Below are 21438 nucleotides of genomic sequence, written 5' to 3' on the forward strand. Positions count from 1 at the left end.
AATTAAAATGTTAAATTTTTATTAAAAATATAAAAATATTTTTTAATTTTAAAAGAAGAATAAATAATCATTTTTATTTTTGCAAGTGTGACGGTGATAAATTTATTCATGAAAAATTAAAAAATTAAAATTTAATTCATAAAAATATAAAAAAATATGATAAATATGTCCTACCATTAATTTCTGATTTTCGTGTTAACCTTAATAGGTCTACCTACGAGGCATATGTCAACACCCGATTTTGTAATCCTTATTTTATTTTTATATTCCATTTCAGTTTATCTTTCTCTATTATATTTGTTTGAATAAAAATTGAATAAAACGGAAGACAATATTTTGGGCCAGAAACCCAATTTTCAATACAAGCATACATGGCTGTCCAACCGAAAACAACAAAAGAGACAGAAGCATTTTGGGACATAACTGAAGTCTCGGTTTGGGTTTCCTCTGGACTCCAGCAACACCAACTAGCAGCAGCTGTCTCCAAGATTCCAGCAATAACTTGCCAACTTGTGCCGCATAAAAAAAGAATGTTCCTACAAGAGGACAAATATCAATTCCCCAGATGAGGAACCCAAGCTTCTGGCTCGAACTTATAAATACAATGACTATGGATAGATTTGGTGATGCGGGAGAAAAACGAGAAAAAATATTTGCATTATAATAGAAAGAAAGTACCCAAGCTTATAAATACAATGGCTATGGATAAATTTGGTTGTGTGAAGACAAAAGAATATAAGAGAAAAGAGAAAAAAAATATCTGAATCTAGGTAGAGAGAAAATAATGTGGAATCCACACTATATTTTGAAAATTTCCCCTTAAATGGTAACTTCTCTCCCACAACTACCCCTATGAGTGAATGCGGTGGGGGCAGAGAAGATCACGCAAAAGAGGAGTTGAGTTGAGAGGGAAGAGAGAAAACAAATATGAAGGAGAGTGTTTTGAGAGTCATCAAGTTTCTGGGAAGAGAAGCAGCTTCGGTGGAGCTGTTGTAGTATTTGTGCTATGTTTGTTGTTCTTGCCTGTGTAGCTGTTGTAATCATGTGTTAGTCAGCTAAACTAAAATGAATAATTTGTGAGTAGTGAGTAGATGTTGTATGTATGTGAGTTTTGTTTCCTAGTGTGCGTATTAGTCACCTCAAAAATAAAAAGATAAATTAATTTATTAGTTATCTAATTTATTTTTTAGGTTTGATTTGATCGTTTAATTTTTTTAGATTTAATTTGATCCTCTAATTTTTAAAATCGATCTGCGATATTTTTTATCCTGACATACATATAAATAAATAAAAAACATATAAGAATATGGAATTTAATTAAATCAATTTTATTCAAATTACTTAAACCAATTTTTGATTACATGGGTAAAAGGATCACATTCGTTTCACTATTATCAAATAAAACTTATTAAAAACATCTCCGACTCAAAACAAGCCGTCCAAGTTTACAAAAGAACTCAAATTAAACAACGGAATAAAATAAAGTAAAATATATGTTTGGAACATCATGCAATTAAAACAAAACTTATGCTTCGATGTCACATTCTATTATAGCATTATGTCCCAATGTCCTCTAGCACAAAGTTCTTTAAAGTCAACCACCTAAACATCTACTCCCATGAATACAAGGTATGAGATCATTACAAGATCCAAAAACAAATAATACATAGGGAATAAGTTCTCACATTTTAAATAAAATACAGATAAACAAAGACATAATCAAAATACATTATAAAAATATTTATAACATAGCTCAATTTAATACAATGCACGTCACTTCACCACTTTATCATTTAAAATTTATTTTTCAATCACTAATCACATTACACATGAATCACACACTCAAGTAAAGACGTAACAACACTCATCAATGTCATAATGAACAATTCACAGACATTATACAACAATTATACTAAGAGTCAAACCTATATGCAATGTGATACAATTTCAGTGAAAAACTACACTGGGGCGCTTAGGAGTACATAACAAGACACGTCACACAATGAGTATGTCAAATCACTTTCACTAAGTAAAATCATAAGGTGACAAGTCAGGGTTACTTTGTTTTGCGAGAATGTTCCAACCATATGGGATCAACATAGACTTAAAGGAACACTCAAACTGAGTGTTTTTACCCCCAAGGCCTAAACTCCGAAAAAACCGTTAGAATCTCACCTTCCTCATTCAGGTCCAACCCCTAAAACAACTTTTGCACGCAGACACTGCTCATGAATTATACAATACCCACGACCTCACATTTGTTTTCAAATATATTTAACACATTGGGCTACAATTTAACACTTCAGGTTCTTAACTTGGAACCCTACACTTTTTTTTAACACTTCGTGCATAAACATTTTTCTCAAGGTAAACACTAGTCGGGTTATTGTATAATTCACAATTCACAACACAAGTATTGCCACATCAAGTATTAACCACACGCTTATTCACAATCATATTCCATGTCGACGTCTCACAATTCATCACATATACAATTTATCTCTTACACATAATTTCAATAACAATTTCATGATCCAACATAACAATTTATCACGCTAATATAGTAAATCTTGTCCAAAATACAAACAAATTATACAAAAATGCTTTTCACAACATGGGGAGTAAAATCCCTCAAACAATTTCACATAATCATATCAGAATCAAAGGAATCAAAATCATAGGTCAAAAACACGAAAACACCAAGAGCACTCAATTTATCAACCAATTCGCATCAGAGCATCAATTGATCCGTCAAATACAACAATCTCTTAATTATAATCATAAAGGAAGAATTACAATACAATAAACATCCTAAAACAAACCTTAATTTGATCTTCTAAGGATCCCTACGCATGTTCATTCTAACCCCCAATTGCGATAAACTCATCCCTCACCTCTAAGCGGGGCTCACGTGTGTAGTCCTGGAGCGATAGCGGCATCTTTAACGATTCTCTAAGATTCTTTAAGCTTTTCCTCTAGTTGGTTGCTCTGCTAGGGTTTCCAAACGTTAGAAGAAAAGAGAAGGGATTAGAGCCTCCATTTGTCTCCGTGCGATAGAAATTTCTCTTACCACAAACATTATTTCGAAAATCCCAATGGCGTGGATGTGCAAAAATGAGTTCTAAACTTGGTGTTCAAATTTCACGATGATCCAACGGTTAACAAATATGTGATCGTAGTTTTCCTATGAGAAGTTTGAGTGTATACGAAAAAAGATGAATTTTGGAAGAGGAGGAAGACAAAATGAGATAAGAGAGTACTCTTAGCCTATTATTTAGGTTATTTTTTCTTTATTTTATTATTTTGTAAAAAGAAACTTTATTTTACTCCTTATCAAATCAATAAATAAAATATATTTTTTTTATTTTCTAAGAACATATATTTATTTTATTTACCTTAAAACTATTATTTTAATTAATAAATTATTTCTCCTTATTTATTTAATCATAAAAATCTTATTATTTTCCTAAAACTCTATTCTTTTTAAATACAATCTTTTTTAATTTATTTTAAAAAAATGAGATGTTACATATTCAATTTGATCCTATCATCTAAATTGGACCAACGATGTTAAAAAATTACACTTTGTGACTGCTTAAAATCACTTAATGATGTTTTTAAATTGCTATAAAATGCATATTTAAACGGTAGAATCAAATTTAGATGATAGAACCACACAAATTAATTTAGATGAAGGGATCAAATTGAATTGATTTTAAAAAGAGGATAAAATTGAAGCAAAAAAAATAATTAAAAGACTAAATGGAATCAATTTTAAAATTAAAGGATCAAATAAAATCCAAAAATTATAAAAGACCCAATCAAAATTAAAAAATAAATTAAAGAAAAAAATCAATTTAACCATACTAAAAAAGGAGAAAGAAAAGTGAAACTGAATGAAAGTGTTACTCACACATGTACTGAACCAGACAATTTCCTGAACCCTTATCACACCATTAACCAAGGCCGATAGGATCACCCAAACCATCACTGACCCAATACATTGGATTTCTCGAAGCCATATTGTTACCAATATGTGTTGCAAGTGATGGAATTTCTAATTAAATCCCAAAAGCAAATTGTCACACAACATTCCTCTACCCCCCACAGCAAAAAGAGAACATTAACCTCAACCCCATTTGACCACATCTCTCGTATGATAAAAGCCATGTTGTATTTTGATAGACTCAAACATTTTCTTTGAAAAAAGTAAGATGCCTAATATCCCTGCACTGAGTAACAGTAAGTTCTTAATTCATTTCCAACACCAATTTATCAGACTTTACATTGTGTTTAGAAACCTTGCATATCAAGCAGTGCCACGAATTTTATTTTTTTTAATGATTTTTCTGTCAGAATACTCTGCTGGCCCTAAATGGTTACTATACTATCACTTCCAACTCCACTGGTAAATGAAGCTATCTCCATGAAATGCAATCAGTCTTATACTATACATATGAACGCACAAAGGTTTTTTACATGGACAATTTGCTGTGTATCAAGGAAAGGTTTTCATTCATGCACACTATCATATTCAGCCTCTAAAAACAAATCCACACACTCATTCACAGTGATGCTCTCACGAAAAACTTCCCTATGATAGCATTCAGAACATAACAGAGAAATATTCTGCATTTGAATCCATAAAGTCAAGAAACTAATAACAGATACAAATACAATCACAATAAAAACCCCATCTCCTACTCAAGACGGTTATTAATGCCATTTAATCAACATCAGTAGCTCGAACACATTAAAGGCTCTTTTCCTTAGACATAAAAAACATCAGAACCAAGAGAATGGTTTCAGTAGCCACAGTCACAATTAATTAAGAGCTACATTCGGTTATAGGGACCAATCATAAAGAGAGATTGGAACCAAGTACAGCTTAAGTTCCAGATCTCTGAAGCAAATGTGCAAGAACATGTACACAGTTGCCTAGACACAAAATTATATAAGTACAGCAAAATAACAAGAAGTAAAAATGAAGATAAAATTAAGAAAAGTAAGGTGAGTAAACCATTCCTGCAGATCCACGAAAATCAAATATTTCTTCAAATACCCACCCAAATCATAAGGCCAGACTTAACTCAAATCATTTTAACTACAAATAATAAAGAAAAGAATGACAGAGGATAGATAGTTTTGACTTCTTTTCTGGGTGATGAAGCAGCAGTTGCTTCAAAATTACAATTCTGACAGACTAGTATTTTGAATTATATCACACTGTTGACCCCACATTATGATACCTTTTGAGAAAGGTTCTTCATGCCATAACCAATACACTTTAGAAAAACCGACTGTGAGTTCGGATCTGGTTTGATAATAAACTTCAAATCAAGAAAATCCCTTAGATTTCTGAGAGTTTCAACTCCATGCTGGGAAAGTTTTCCTACACGAACCTTGGAAACATCTTGAGGGCATAGAGCACAAAGAAGAAATAACAAACCCTATAAACCAGAACATTAAAAAATATATTAGGTAAGCCAAAGTTCCACAAATGGAAGCAATTTTCATCTTATATATACAAGTCCTACAAACCCAGATGCAAGACAATAAAATTGAAGTAGTTACTTATTTCAGCACCAAAGAATAGCATTTATGAGTCATAAAACTTCCTGGGAGGTTACATCTCTGCTGCATGTTCTCTTTTCTTTTCTTTTTCTACCTGTTCCATAGCTCTTCCTCTCTACTATCTAAAAAATTTTAAGCCTATATTCTCCCTCTGTTACCAGCCTCAGTCAACCAGGACCATAGTTCTCTCATTTGTAAGAAGTTTTTGTCCATAATTATGTGCTTAACACCAGTATCAATCATTTGGTAAAGAACCATTAAAAGGGGATGAAACTGCTAACAAACTAACCTGATGTGTTGAATCTACCACTCCATTTTGAGCTATCTCCCCTACTAAAGCATTAGCAATCCCCACACCGATATCGTCTGGAGGCATCAAGTCTCTTTTTGCATCATCTGCAAGGCCAGAAGTATCTTCATCCCTTGCTTGAGAAACAGCAGTATCTGCAGAGATGAAGCAACCAGACGTAGTTTCTGCAACCAGCGAAATCCCATATCCAGGAGAGCTGCAACAGAAAATGAATGAATTACATTTTAATACAATATAGCTTTCACTTTTCTACCAAATATATTTCCAAAACTCAAATTAAATATTCAACAATTTCCACTGAATGAAAGGAATCATACTTTCCCGCCTCTGGACCTGATCTGTGATCAGAGAAAATGTGCACATCAGAAACCAGCGGATTGATGATTCCACGGGCAGATTTAATCATGCTATATTCAAACTGAACAGACACTCTTGTTGAAAAAGTAGTTCCTCTAATTTTCCTCACAAAACCCTCATCAATCCAACTAACCGCCTGTTTGAAAGAACATACATATAAGGCATTGAAAATTTTAAATTAACCATCAAATCAAATTATCAAAAATTTAGAAACTTACCGTTAGATTCTGAACAACTGGAACAGACAAAACAACTTCACCACCACCATTGGGAGGTAATCCACGACTCTCTACTTTAAGCTCCAAGTCTTCAAATGGAACTCCAAAGCGCTTCAATATAGGTAAAGTAGTTGACTTGAAGGTATCAATAGATGGATCTTTAGAATCATTTGTAATTCCTGATAAACAATATTCCAAACAGTTTTAATTTAAAGTTTCAACCACCACAATATCTTCGTTTTTCTATATAAGAAGAAATGTATAAATAGGAAGTAGAATACAATTACTATACCTTTGAGCCTAATAGTAAGGGGCTGTTTGGCAAACAAACATAACACAATGAGTGGCTCCAGAAAATAACCAATGGACCGTGAGACACCGCAATCGTGTGCACTGTGTTGTCTGCCACCCATAATAGTTCCAGGTTTGTACTTTAATTTGGTACCTGCCCAACCCAAATAGAATGAATAATCCATCCGTTAAGGGAATCATAGTTTGCTCCAACCAAACTAACTCCACTAAAGTCAAAAAACAGTTCAGATGAACTGCACTAAATTGCTTTTAGCAGTGCACTTAACTGAATTGGTGCATGAACTCTTAAAATTATATAGTTTTATTAAAACTGAACTAGAAAAATAATTCAATTCAGTTTTTACTAAAAATAGTTCAGTTTTTTTTTTATATATATATAGTTTAGTCTAGTTCAGTTCATCAAGTTTAGTTTTTCTGAAGTCTGAACACCCCAGGTCGTGGGTTCGAATCCTCTCGCTAACATTCTAATATAAAACTAACTAACAACAAACATTTGTCGATAAAAAAAAAAACAGCTAAACATGATTAATAATTAAGAAAATGGTTACCGGTTTCGTTGATTTCGACGTGGCAATCGTCGCAGACGGTTTCGAAGAGTCGAAGGAGTGAAATTTCGTGGTTTCGGAGACCAGGCCATGTCTCGTCGGCGCGAATGTCCTCGATGAGAATGGGAGTGGAGGAGAGAGTAGAGAGAAGAAGGCGTTGCCTGAAGCTCCGGCTTCCCTTCAGCCTCTAGTATGTCGTTTTCCCCATTCTGAGCAGCAACTCAAACTCGTGACAACTTGAAGCTGCAGATTTTGATACGGACGAGGTTCGGCTTGACGCAAACCCAGTAAAATAAAGCTGAACAAAAAGGAGATTAAGACTTCAAAGAATAAAAATCGCTTTGAGGATTGAAGCTCTTTTGTTGCAGGTTTGAAGTTGCAGTTCTTTTGAGAGGTGAGACTGAGTCATAATTTTTTGTTGTAGGGTTTCCAAAATGTGAGTGAACTTGGACCTTTCTGTACGTTTGTTTTCCGAACGTACTAATGGCTCAAGCCTTACATGCAAGCTGTCATAATTTCATGTTTTTAATGATTTCTTTTATTTCACATATTTAAAAATAATGTGGACTTTTATTTTGAATTTGTAGGAATTGTGATAATGACTAAACAAAACAAGAGATGGATGAAACTTAAAGATAGGGCTTTCCTAGGGTATTTAAAAGGACTTGAAGACTTCTTAGAATTTGTTTTTTCTAGACTTAAGCCTTATGGACGCAAGCCTAACCAAACAATTAAGTATCCATGTCATAAATGCAATATTTTTTTATAAGACAAGAGATAATGTGATGCATAATTTACTAAGGTGGGGATTTGAACCAAGTTATAGGCAATGGAAGTTTCACAGTTTGATGAAGATTATTCTTCATCTGATAGTGATAATAATGACTTTAATGTTAATCTTGTAAAGGAGCGATGATGGTCAAACCTATTCCATGCTTTATTATATGCATCAATCATTAGATGAGATAATGTACTTTATCATCCAATTTATATTAATGAATAGTCAAATACGGAAATTAAAAGGTTTTATAGATTGTTCAAAGATGTTGAACAATTTTTTTTTACTAGATGTCAAAAATTCTAAAAAATATATTTTATACGTGTGTCTTTCAAATGAAATGTCTTTATACTTTGTTTAATTCACTATTAAAACTATTGATTGAAACTTTACCCAAAGGTAATGCATGTGCTTATTGACTCAATTTATGAGATTTGAAATATTATTAAAAATCTTAGACTTGATTATGTCAAGATAGATCAATATCTATATAATGATTGTATTTTGTATAGAGGAAAAGAGTATGAAAAGCTTGGTGAATGTAGTATTTGGGAAAAATCAAGTAACAAGAAAATAAGAATGATGCCTTTAATAAGATTGCATTATTCATTACTTTCTTATTTCAAACAAAGATTAATCATGTCAAAACATAATAGACTTGTGAAATAAGTCTATGACCACCATTTTTTGTAAGGACAAGAACATGACCTTTGTCTTCAATAAGAACTTTTCAATCATTGCCAAAAAAACAATTTTCGTTTTGCTTCTCATGAAGATCCACAAATAACTTTTTATTGTCAAGATACTATAAGAATTTATTTTCTTCTTCTTTATTATTAACAAAAATATAAGAGCAAATTATAATAATACTTCCTGATATTTCTTATAATTATATAAGATTTCTCTACTACTTTAATCATCACTTTCATCTCCTTTATAAAAGGTGTTAGTTTAAGATTTGATAGGGTGTGGGGTAGGGGGGGTGGGGGTGGGGAGTGTTAGTGTAATCTTTTCAAGCATATATATAATGTGGTGTTAGTGTTATATTTTCAAACTTAAAGGGCAAAAAATGTTGAATTATATGAAATTTGATAAAAGTTCAGGAAGTGTTGCTATAATTTGCTCAAAATATAATTTCTTCTTTTTGCTTCAAATTAGTTTATTCTTCTTTGTTAACTAATAACAAAAATTTCCCTTTTTTTCATCAAGATTCATGAATAACTTTGTATTGTCATTGATATGGTTAAAATAACTCTTTAATGACACTTTGATAACTGCAAAATTTTAGTTAATTTGATAGTCAATTTTGACTAAAAATGACTACAATTTCTTTACTTTATCGTTATTTTTAATGAAATAATAAAGAAATTAATATCTTTGTAGTTTTTTATTATCAGAAGTTAAAAGAATAAAATTTCAAATGCTTTGGAGAAAAATTGATACAAAAACTTGAAGATTGGGACAACCCGCTTAGCCTGCAAAACAGACCCAGTGTGTCTCTGTAACATCCAATTTTTCGTAAATAAATTTAAAAAGTTTTTTAGTAATAAATAAATAAATAAATAAATATAGAGCAAATAATAGGCTGAGTACCCTAGGTATAAATAGTTATGTTAAGTCAGCTGTCTCCTTTTTGGCCTCATTTTCGTTTTTCCCCTTTTCCTCTCAAAACCCTTTCTTTTTCCCGCAGCCCACCAAACCAGTCTCAGAAAAACGACGATCTCGAACCCGTTCACCGTTGGATCGTCGTGAAATTTGAGTATCATGTTCGCAACACAATTCCGAGCATTCTCACCGTTGGGAATTTCAATATCATGTCTGAACTGAGAGAAAAACCCTTCGCATTGTAGTCTTTTTCTTTCCCGCAGAAACCCAGAGCTGTCTTGGTAAAACTACGATCCCGGTTTCGTTAACCGTTGGATTATTGTGAAATTTGGATATGTTGTTCGAAATTCAATTCCGCATGCTTCCACCGTTGGGATTTGCGAGAAAATATTCGTGGAGGGAGAAAAAGGAATCGTATGAAGACAGTACAAGTGGAGGTTTCAATCTCTTCTCCGTCTCTCTGACGTTTGGGAATTCTATTGGAGCAGTCGGATGAATAATTGAAAGAATTTCCGGGAACCGCTAGAGATGTTGCTATCGCTGGCTGAAGACACGTGAGCCCGCTTAGAGGTAAGGGATGAGTTATTCACAGTTGGGGATTAGTGAAAACATGTGTAGGGATCCTTAGAGGATTAAATTGAGGTTTTATTTTGAGATGTTTATTAAATTGCAATTTTTCCTTTATGATTATAAATAAAATATTGATGTTCTAATGAAAATTGCTTGATAAATTGTGCTCTTGATATTTGTATATTTCGACCTATGATTTTGATATAATTGTGTAATATTAATTAAGGGATTTTAGTCCTAATGTTGTGATAGTGTTTTATATAAATTGTTATATTGAGGATATGAAATGATGATTCAAATTGTGAGTATGTGATGAATTGTAGAAGAATATGTTGCTTTGAGATTATAATATTGTTATTGAGATTGAGTATAAGTGTAAAGTTGAACATGTGTTAATTTGTGAGATACGTGTAAACATGTGATGGTGGATTGTCACACTATGAGAAGTGAAATTGTGAATGAGTTCTAGTTGTGGATAAGTGTGTAGTTAACACTTGATGTGAAATTAATTGTGTTGTAAGCTATGAATTGTACAATACCCGACCAGCGTTATCTTGAGAAAAGCGTTGATGCGCAGTGTTAAAGAGAAAATGTAGGTTTCCTATTTAGGAACCAGTGTTAAATCGTAGCGCAATTGTGTTGAACGTGTTTAAAACACGAGTGTAAGGTCGTGGGTATTGTATAATTCATGAGCAGTGTCTGCATGTAAAAAAAATTATTATTTTAGGGGTTGGACCTGAATCAGGAGGGAGAGGCCCTGACGGACTCTTCGGAGTGTAGGCCTTGGGGGTCACCGGGTTTGAGTGCTCCTTTAAGCCTATGCTGATCTCATATGGTTGGAGCATTCTCGCAAAACATCGTGACCCTGACTGGTCTCTCTATGATCTTACTTAGTGAGAGTGACCTGACAAACCCATTGTGTGGTGTGTCTTGTTATGTACTCCTAAGCGCCCCAGGGTGGTTTTTCACTGACATGGTACCACATTGCATATAGAATTGAGTCTTAGCATAACTATTGCATATGCTTGCTAATTGATGTGTTATTATATCTTGATCGAAGTGTGGGATTTTTGTGTAATGTGATTGATAATTGAAAAGTGAATTTTGAATGACGAAGTGGTGAAGTTATGTGAACTATGTTTAAGCAAGTGGTATCTCATTTATATAATATGTATATTTAATTGTCTTGTTTCTCTATTAGCTAGGAATGTGATAACTCACTCCCTGTGTGTTGTTGTGTTTGGATCCTGTGATGATCTTGAACTTGTGTTCGGGGGAGCAGATGAATAGGTGGATGACTATGAAGAACATCATGCTAGAGGACACGGGAACACCACGCTCTGATAGGATGTGACATTAGGATATAGGTTCTATATTAATTGTATGAGACTTATATGACTTTCTTTGAGTCGAGATGACTTTATTATTTATTTGGACAAGTTTGAATATGATGTAGAAGAAAGTGAATGTGAGCCTTTTACCCATTTGAAAAGCTTGTATTTAAAAATGTTTTAAAAATACTTTTAATTAATATTTGAATTTTTATTCCTTTATTAATATATATGTGAGGGGTAGAGGGTGTCACAGTCTCCTCGCTTAGTGGCCAACTTAGGCTTACTGCGAAGAAGACTCATGAAGAATCCCAAAGGCGCGCTTAGCGCGAAAGCCCGCGCTAAGCGCGAGGTCTTGTGGAAATTAAGCTACCTTAGGCCTATAAAATGAGTAAGAAGCAAATGAGAAAGTCACCAATCCCTACACATTTACAGACCGAGACATTGAGACTTAGAGTTCTCTAATGAATACATCAAAAGCCTGAGTATTTCAAATAAGAGAAACCCTATATCTATGTCCATTATCCCCTTCTCTTCCTCTATCCATCCCTCTTCTTCTATCCACATCAACCCCTAAAGTGTAAAACCTCTCATGACAATAAAAGGTTAAAACCCCATTGTTGAGAGTCCGACAGACCAACTCTTTCTTATTATCTATTTAACGCAATCCTGTTTCTATTACTCTTTTCTGTGCCTAATTGTTTATTATGGTTTGACCATCCATATAGTGTTCAGGGGATAATGCATTAAAAAATAATTATTTTATAAAGAATTGGGAAATTGTATCTAAATGAAATCATTGCTAGAAATAGATTGATATTCGTTTAGCCTATTTCATGCATCTCTAATCTTAATGTAATTTATCATTTTTATCTTTGCAAAGAAATTTGAGAGAGAAGAATAGATAGATTAGGCTCTTAGTGCGGAAAATCAAAGATAGAGTGTCATATTATATGTAGGTGGAAACTAGGATACCATGAGTAGTTTTGACATGCTAGATCCCAACATATTTAAATTCTGAATTTATCTTTTTATCATCATCTTTATCTTCTACGTATCTTATCTTTTATTTTAAAATTTCTTATATATTTTATATTCTTTTTTTTCTTTTATCTCTTTAAATTTCTATCTTATCTCCTAATCTTCTATTTTAATTTTCTTATCCTTCTTATCTCTTACTTTTTTAAAATTTTACATTTAAATTTCTTATCTCTTCCTTGTAAACTGGGTTTGCATCAATCTAAGTACAAACAAAGTCCATGTGGATTTGACACTTGAACTTTTGAGTACTTTACTACTTGAGAAAATTTGGTGCACTTGCCAATGAGTTAACATACTTATATGATTGAAATCATTCTACTTATTAAATTTGTCATTGCAATTAGCACTCCAACTTTCTTAGACTTAATGACTATATTTGTCAAACATTGATTATTAGATTTGCCATACCTTCTCCCTCCTCCTTTCTTGTAATCACAACTTCCTTTATTTCAAGTTTTGTGATTGTTGGTTTCACTTTCATTAATGAAGTGACATGTGTCTTTTCAATGACCACTGCCACCATAATTTTCACCTCTTCTATAGTCTTGCCTTTAACCTTTTCTTCTTCCTTGTGAGCTGGTGAATTCTTGCCTTTTGTCTTTCAAGGGGACCTTTGCTTGAGAAGTTCAAATTGGCGATTCCTTCTTCTTCTTCTTCAATCTTTTCTCATAAACTTGCAAATATCCTTGTAGTTCATCGATGGTCATGACCTCCAAATCTTTAAATTGTTCAATGGCTACAACATTAAGGTCAAATCTTGAATTGAATGTACAAATTGATAATTTTTTCCACAACATGAACATCTCCAAATTCTCACCATCTCTCCTCATTTAATTGGTAGTTTCAAAGACTCTTGTGATCAACTATGCATGAATGGATCCATTCTCCTTCATGGGACTTTTGAATAATCACTCAAGATTCCTTTGCCTTTGTTGCATTCACACTTTCTCAAACACTTCATCACCAAATGTTGCATGAATTATGCTAAGAACATACTGATCCATATATTATGCTAAAAATATTTTTTTTATTAATTCAATACGATGAGATGTTTCTATAGAATTATTCTCTTAATCTTTGAGGTCTATTATAAGTGATCACATTAAGTTGGTGTCACATATATCTTCTCTTAAATTTATGATAACCTTTCTTCTCCCAAACTTATTTAAGATATTTTTTTAGTGTCTTGATATTTTTATTCTTTTATTCTATTTTTTTAATTAATTTAAAGTAAAATAAATAACATTTGAATTCTTTTTCATTCATGAATAATCCGTGCACAATACATAATAGAGTTTTTTTGAATAAACATCTTCATAGGTAGTTATAAAAGGAGAAAACTAGAAAGAAAAATTAAATAAGCTTGCGCATATAAGTTAAAATTAAAATTGTAACACCCGAATCGAATCACACCAGAATGCGAGAGATCTAAAGGTTATACAAGTATGAGACTGTGCAGTTGAGGATGACTTAAAAGAATTAATTGGTACTACCTATACTAACAAGATGCATTTACTATGAAGTGTTGTAGTGTGAGAACCACCAAAAAATCGATAATTAGAGACGTTACAAATATATGCATAAAATACTATATGAAAACTCTCATATATATTAGCTTTTCCAAAAGATAATTTTTAACTCATACATAGGTTAATTTTAGCTTATGAAAATACATATTTATTTTTTTTCATATTTATTTTTTGCTATAAGTGTTTATGAAATTTTTTTATCTAGATATACTCTAATTATATAATAAAATCTCTTCATACTGATCAATTTGATAAATTGATAATGTTTTAATGAAACAACAAATAAAGATAAAAATAATTGTTGTCATTAATCCGCACGTCTAGATATTATTTTTCATGCTACTTTGAACTAATGAAGCATGAATTATTCATCCCCTTGACATATGATTTTATAATTAAAGAGATTAAAGCAATGCCATTAGATTTAATTAAACTCTCCCACCAAAGGAGAAAAAAGATTTTGAATTTATAAAAAATGTTAGGTAGATCTCTTTCGTAGATTGGCAAAATAAATATGATTTTAACCTTCAATTGTGTCATCCTATATGTAAAGCAACCTACTATTCTGAATCTAAGTAAATTAACTAACTTACATCAGATTAAAAAAGTTGATTAATATCAATGAATTCTTCCAATAACATTCAAAATATAATATTTTTTTCTAAAGTGCTCTTCAATAATTAGAACTTGATATTAAGAAAAAAAAGTGAGTCAATGAAATTATAATCAATTTTAATTGAAGAGTATTTTTGTGATCAATAGTATCAATAAATAGGATGAAAATAGTTAAGTTTACTTATATTTGAGTTTATGCTTTTCTTCTTATATTTAGGTATAATGAGAGTATCAATACAAAAATAGGTACATGTTTAATTGATCTTCCAAATTCAGGGCAACTTTGAAGTATCAACCTATTGCTACAAATTATTTAGAGATAGACAATAAAACCTACTTTTTCTGTCTTAATTATGATTACACAACTTCAACAGTTATGTAATGCATATGGGGAAGCTTCAACATTTATCTTAAAATTAGTTTCTAGAATCAGATCCATTGTTAGCAGTCATGCCCTAGGCTTTGGTTTTGGCATCACCACCTCTAAATACCCCATCATTGAATTGAGTGAAGTTGTTGAGGTGCTCCTTTTGCATAGACCTAACCACTTAGTGTCAATAGAACATATTAGCACAAACCTTATGATAGTTGACCCTTTGAATAAGGGATTATCGCCCAAGACATTATAGAACATGTTGAAAGTATGGGCATTATTGTTATTGATGATCATTAAGTGTAATTTATCTTATGTATTTTTAGTGACACTCTGAGCTCAATTATGATATGTTTTTTATTACCTGTTCTCTATGTTTGCATGCATGTTTGTGTTAGAGTAATGTTAACAGGTTTTGTCTTGAATGAAGACATTATGTTGGACCAATTATGTACTCCTAACTAATGGTCATATTAAGGAGAAGACTAATTTGTAGTATATGGAAGGGACTATATCGATTAGATGATGTACAACCGCCATGACTCGAATTGGTTCATATTCTTAATCATGAAATTATGATGTACCCAATGTACAGAACAATTTAGTCATTTTTAATGCGCATTATGTTAGTTAATCTATTTATTTATTTAGTCCATAATGTTTATTAATGTCACATGAGCCAAGTGGGAGAATGTAAGAATTAATGTCTCATGTGAGAGGCATGTGACTTATGAAGGGACTAATAAGTAAATAATTAACGATTAATGGCTAAATTGTAATTGGGTTTAATAGGAGAAGTTTCTAAAATTAACTGCTACTTGATGGGAGTAGTGGTTATAAAAGGGGTTTAATACCCACTAACGTGATATAAGGTCCCCTTCCTCACCAGAAAAGTGTTCTCTCTCACCCATAGCCATCACGAACGGAGAGAGGCAGAAAAGAAACCAAAGGAAGTGAAATCTTATTTCTCTCATTTTCCAAGGAAATCAAAGTACACCAGACAGAAGTTCCTATGGAGAAAGATAAAAGTCTTCCTATGGAGAAAGGTACACATCATTGTTTATTGATTATTTGTGAGAATCATAGGTTTTAAGATCCTGTTGGTTTTCTATAATTGATAGTCTAGGAAACCCCTTAAGAATTTTTACAATTCTCACATTCCATAAATATTTTCCATGCAATAAACTTTGTCAGCTATTGTGATTTGTGAAAGCCTCAATCTCCCTTATTCTAATATCATATCCCTTCAAAAAGCAAAAAGTCAAAACATTTTTCATTCTATTTTAATTCATTTTCTTATATATTCTTCATTTATTCTTTAATGATATTTTTTTATCCATAAAAATAAAAAAAATAAATAGGGAAGAATTTATGATTGTGTTTGTAGTACCACCACTTAGGAGAGTGTGTAAAGCCCTCTTAAAAATAAGGTGTTGATTACTTAATAACAAGGTCCCATTAGATATGTACCTTAGCCATTGTTCACTTGTCATAGACTTAATTTTTTTAATTGTTAGTATAACAATATTTTAAAATTTCAATGATATATAGGTAATTAAACAAACTGTGGTTGAGAATAGTGAGGAAATATGAGATTGGATAATTTAAAATTCTAGCTAAAGAATCTTTGAAGTTTTTTGTTAATTCTTTTTCTTCTTCTTATAACTGTCCACTCTTTGAGTGTGAACTCGGCACAGTGGTAAAAGTTGTGTCTTTGGGTTCGAATCTAAAAACACTCTTTTTGCATATGTAAGGATAATGTTGCATACAATATTTCTCCCTCGTACCTTGGTATAACGAGGAACCTGCAGGTAATGAGGTACACTAGTTTTTTTTTTGTTTTTTTTTATAATTGTCTACTCTTTCTCATTTGTTTCCCTTTGTTTCTTTAACTTATGACTTGTCACTCATGAATATTTCATTTAATTTAATCTAATTTTACCTATTATATTTTCAATGGTGAGAAATACTAAAAACATATTTCTAAACACTCTCTTTTAAACAACTTTTTCTTATAGATTAAAATTTATTAGAAATTACAAAAAATTAGGTATCTCACATCTTATTAAATGATTCTCTTTTATTTTCAATGAATTTCAATCAACAATAAAATATATGTTAAGAGAAATTGTGTTAGAGGATATATTTTTTGTACTCATCTTTCAATGATAATGATAGTATTAATTATAAATACTAACTATTCTTTTCAATTCATAAAGTAAAATTCACATAAATAAATAGTTTTACCATAATGCCATTAAAACTAAATTGTGAACTATTTTTAATGTATTAATTAATTATTAATCAACATGACAAAGCAAAATAATTAATATAAAAATGATGGTAAATATTTGATTAAGTATTTTTAATTTTTTTTGCCTAAGTCCCAAAAATTATAAATATGATCTTTTAGAGATTTATAATAACTCACAGAGGCTCCTCAATCAACTGAGTTACACTCCCTCAAACATTAACAATATATTTAAAACAATAAACTATACTAACACCTCTTTTGTTTTATGTGAAATGCGTTTGATATCCTTCATTTTTGGAGACTTATAAAAAATGTTAAACAAGTGAGCTTAATAACTTAAGAGGGGGGGGGGGGGGGGGGGAAATGGGTTTCAAAAATTTCCCCCCAAAAAAATTTTAACCCCCCTTTAAAAGAAAGGCCCCAAAAGGCGAAGAAGAAACAACAATCAATTTAATAATGTTCTTTAAACAAGCAAGACAAAATTGATTGCAATAACATAAATGAGATAAGAAAAGAGAGAAATGCAAACTCGATTTATACTGGTTCAACCACTTCTCGTGCCTACGTCCAGTCCTCAAGCAACCCACTTGAGATTTTTCACTATCTTTGTAAAAATCATTTCTACAACTTCTGAACATCCAAGGAATCTCTTTCCCTTGTGTTTAGGAAACTCACAATTCAAGAGACAAGCAGTCTCTTGATTACAATTGACTTTCTAAGAAGAACAGAAAGATTTCTCTCCTTTAGAGTGGATAGTACAATTTGAAGTTCCTAGATGAACTCTCAATAGATTTGCAAGTGTTTGTCCAAAGTTGTTGAGAGAGCATTTGATAATGAAGTTCTATTGGAATATCTCTATTACTTTTTGAAGTCAGACACACATATATAGGCCCTTCATGCCTTTTCAAAATGGTTTGAAGAGATGCGTCTTTTTAAAAAACTTTTTCTGAAATTTTTCACTGGTAATCGATTACAGGTTTCTGGTAATCGATTACACAGTTATATTTTGAATGGTCATGACTTTTGAATTTGAATTTCAAGAGTTCCGTTGCTGGTAATCAATTACAAACATCTGGTAATCGATTACAGGTTTAAAATTCAATTTCAAAACCTTTTTTAACAATTATTTTTCAAAATTATCTTCTGGTAATCGATTACCAGAGTCTTGGATGTCTTGGAAATACTTTGTTTTGAGGCAAGACTTGATCTTGAGTTATTCTTGAAGCAAGACTTTGTTTGTTGAAACAACCTTGTATTAATCTTGAAGCAATGTTTATCCTTTGAAGCAACCTTATTTAATTCTTCTTTGGTGTCATCAAAATCATGTATTCATATATTTTTTAAAAAAATTCTAATTGTTTGATTTTATTAAAGAAGTCAAGTCAAATTTCCAAAAAATATTTAGTTAAAAACATCACATCAATCTATTTAAATAGATTATTATTATATTAATATTTTTACTAAATTTTTTGATATTAAAGCATTTCTAATGAGATTTCTTAAGTTACTTTTTGTAGTTCGCATAGTATTTTTTGTGGTTTTCACAATATCATGTCATTGTAAAACAATTCATACACAATTTGTTCCAATAATAAGAAATTCTACGAAACTTCAAAAAATTCATACTTTTATATTTTTTTATTTTCACTTAATTATGGTTGAAATAAAATAATTAATTAAAATGGAGAAGAAATTTTAAGAAACAGCTTTTTGGAGAAGATACAAATCTTATTTTTAAGAAATTCTCCTTATCAAATAGATATGTTCTACTGATTTTTTTTTTATAAAAAACAATTTATTCACTTAAAAAACACTTCAAGAAATCCCATATTGAAAATGTTCTTATATGCTTTTCAGTTTATTTAATAGAACTTAAATTCATTAGTTTACAAATAGGTTTCACTTATTTTGAAGGTTGTAATATGTCATAAGCCTTAGCAAAACATTCAGAATAAAAAAGCCTTAGCAAAATATGTTCTTACAATTAATTAACTGATGATATTGAATTTAAACCTTTGAATGGACCATCTCCCTGTCCATTTTTCTTCTTGGGAACTAGATCTAGAGGAGGTATGCCTCAAAAGTCAAAATCATACAAGAAAGGAATCTCCAAACTAAAACTAACATGCCAAAGAAAGTTCAACAATATAGAAGAGACATCATATATATGGATCCATAATAGTATAATACGGCATAGAACAAGAGCAATTAGTCAGCCAATTCCAACTACCCTATTTAATTTTCTTCTCCATATGCACGAATAAAAGAAAACAAAGACCAACCCCCTTGACATTGATCAAAGTTTGTTGATCTGAAGCAATGCGTCACAACAGTATACCACCATTAACTAATTTTACAGCTAACCTCGAATCACCAATCAGTTGCTCAATCAAAGTTATGATGACTTGCCATGTTTGTATATGTACTAAGAACGCATTTAATATTAGTTATTAAATTTGTAACATTAATTAAAAGTTAATAAACTTAATTTAATTTGTTAAGATTTTTTAAGTTTTTAATTTTTTAACTTTAGTATTGTCAATTGTTGTCATTTATATTAGATTAGGTTTATCTATGAATATTTTTAAAAAAATCCTATAATAATTTAGTTAATTAATCAATGTTCTATAAAGATTAGATAAAAGTATGGATTTGCTTAAAAAGCTGTAAACCAAAGGCTAGAAGAGGCCACAAAGCCCCAAGTGTAGAGGGAGACGTGCATTTTGTTTTTTAACAACAAAAAAGTGCAACTTGGATGATGAAGGTCAATAATGTAATGCTAATTCAACACAGTAAAAAACTATTGAAGTATATACATGGTATATCATTACTCCCCAAGTTTTCATCAGACTAATTTCTTCTATAATTAATAATTGGATTTGGCCTTTATGGTTTAATATAATTAAAATATAACATATTTGTATTCATAATCTAGCATATTAATAAAATAAAAATATTAATATTAAATAAGTTTATATATGTTAATTGAAAATAATGCGAAACTCTAACTTATATTTTTAAAATATATAATAGACAACGATTAATAGATCACTTAATCGCAACACTACAAAAACATGTCAAATTAAATACTTAATTCAGTTGCATTTAATTTGTAGAGAAACATAGAAAATACAAATTTAGTATTTTTCAGTCCTCACAGAATTTAAGCCAGATATATAACTGTGCTATTATGCTTTTGTATTGTTGGATTTTATTTTGCAGTTTTATACTTTATCATGGATATTGAGGTGGAAACAACTCATTTTGGATCTGGTTTTATGGATAATTAATTGCATTAGATTTTAGGATTGATTGATACTTAATATTTCTTGTGTCACTAATTTTAAGATCTTTTTTTAAAAATAATTTCTCCTTTTTTATAAGATTAATATCTTATTTAATTATTCACTTTTCAATCGTATTGATTAATATGTAATTGGAATTTATTTATTATTTAATTTAATGTCCAGTTCTTTGTTTCTTGAGTGCTAATTAGCGTCCACCTATATTGAACTGGATTGGGAATTTGGGGAGGACTCAAAAAAAAAAGGGGGGAGAATTTTAACAAGTATTGTGATAGAAAAGAAAGAGAGAAATGGAAAGATAATGAAGGTAGAAGTGAGTAGATAATTATAATTTTTTCTTCTTTCTTTTATGTTGAGTGCAGCTATGAACTTAGAGAGTGATAAACTTACATCTATGGAAATGAAGGGAGTGAGGGAAAATAATAAATAATGTGACGAAAAAGAAATTAAAAAGGAAATATATTGAATAGTTTATGTTTGCGTTTAAATTGGTAGTGAGATCCAAAAAAATCATCATGTCCTATCATAATTTTTCATCATACTAAAAATAGCTTTAAAACTACCATAATTTTATCTTGGTTTACTGCGTTTCCAAACAAGCACACTATATGACCCAACAAAAACAAAAAAACAAACACTATATGAACTTAATGACCCTTGACATTTCTTTTGATTCTGTGTAGTAAATTGTTTTGGTGATCCATTGATCTCTCGAGTACTC

General features: G+C 31.0%; 1 protein-coding gene across 1 annotated transcript; it reads right to left on the reverse strand.

The window, feature by feature from the left end:
* Positions 1–4768: 4768 nt before the first annotated feature.
* Positions 4769–7722, reverse strand: LOC100797356 (probable RNA 3'-terminal phosphate cyclase-like protein). The gene is made up of 6 exons (XM_014775204.3): positions 7320–7722; positions 6752–6904; positions 6460–6638; positions 6202–6377; positions 5864–6080; positions 4769–5450 (listed from the first exon to the last, which is right to left on the reverse strand). Exons 2-6 carry the CDS (start codon positions 6870–6872, stop codon positions 5241–5243), a joined length of 903 nt encoding a protein of 300 aa, XP_014630690.1. The 5' UTR covers positions 6873–6904; positions 7320–7722; the 3' UTR covers positions 4769–5240.
* Positions 7723–21438: the final 13716 nt, after the last annotated feature.

Source organism: Glycine max, chromosome 1, assembly GCF_000004515.6.
Source record: "Glycine max cultivar Williams 82 chromosome 1, Glycine_max_v4.0, whole genome shotgun sequence".
In the NCBI taxonomy this organism is placed as follows: Eukaryota; Viridiplantae; Streptophyta; class Magnoliopsida; order Fabales; family Fabaceae; genus Glycine; species Glycine max.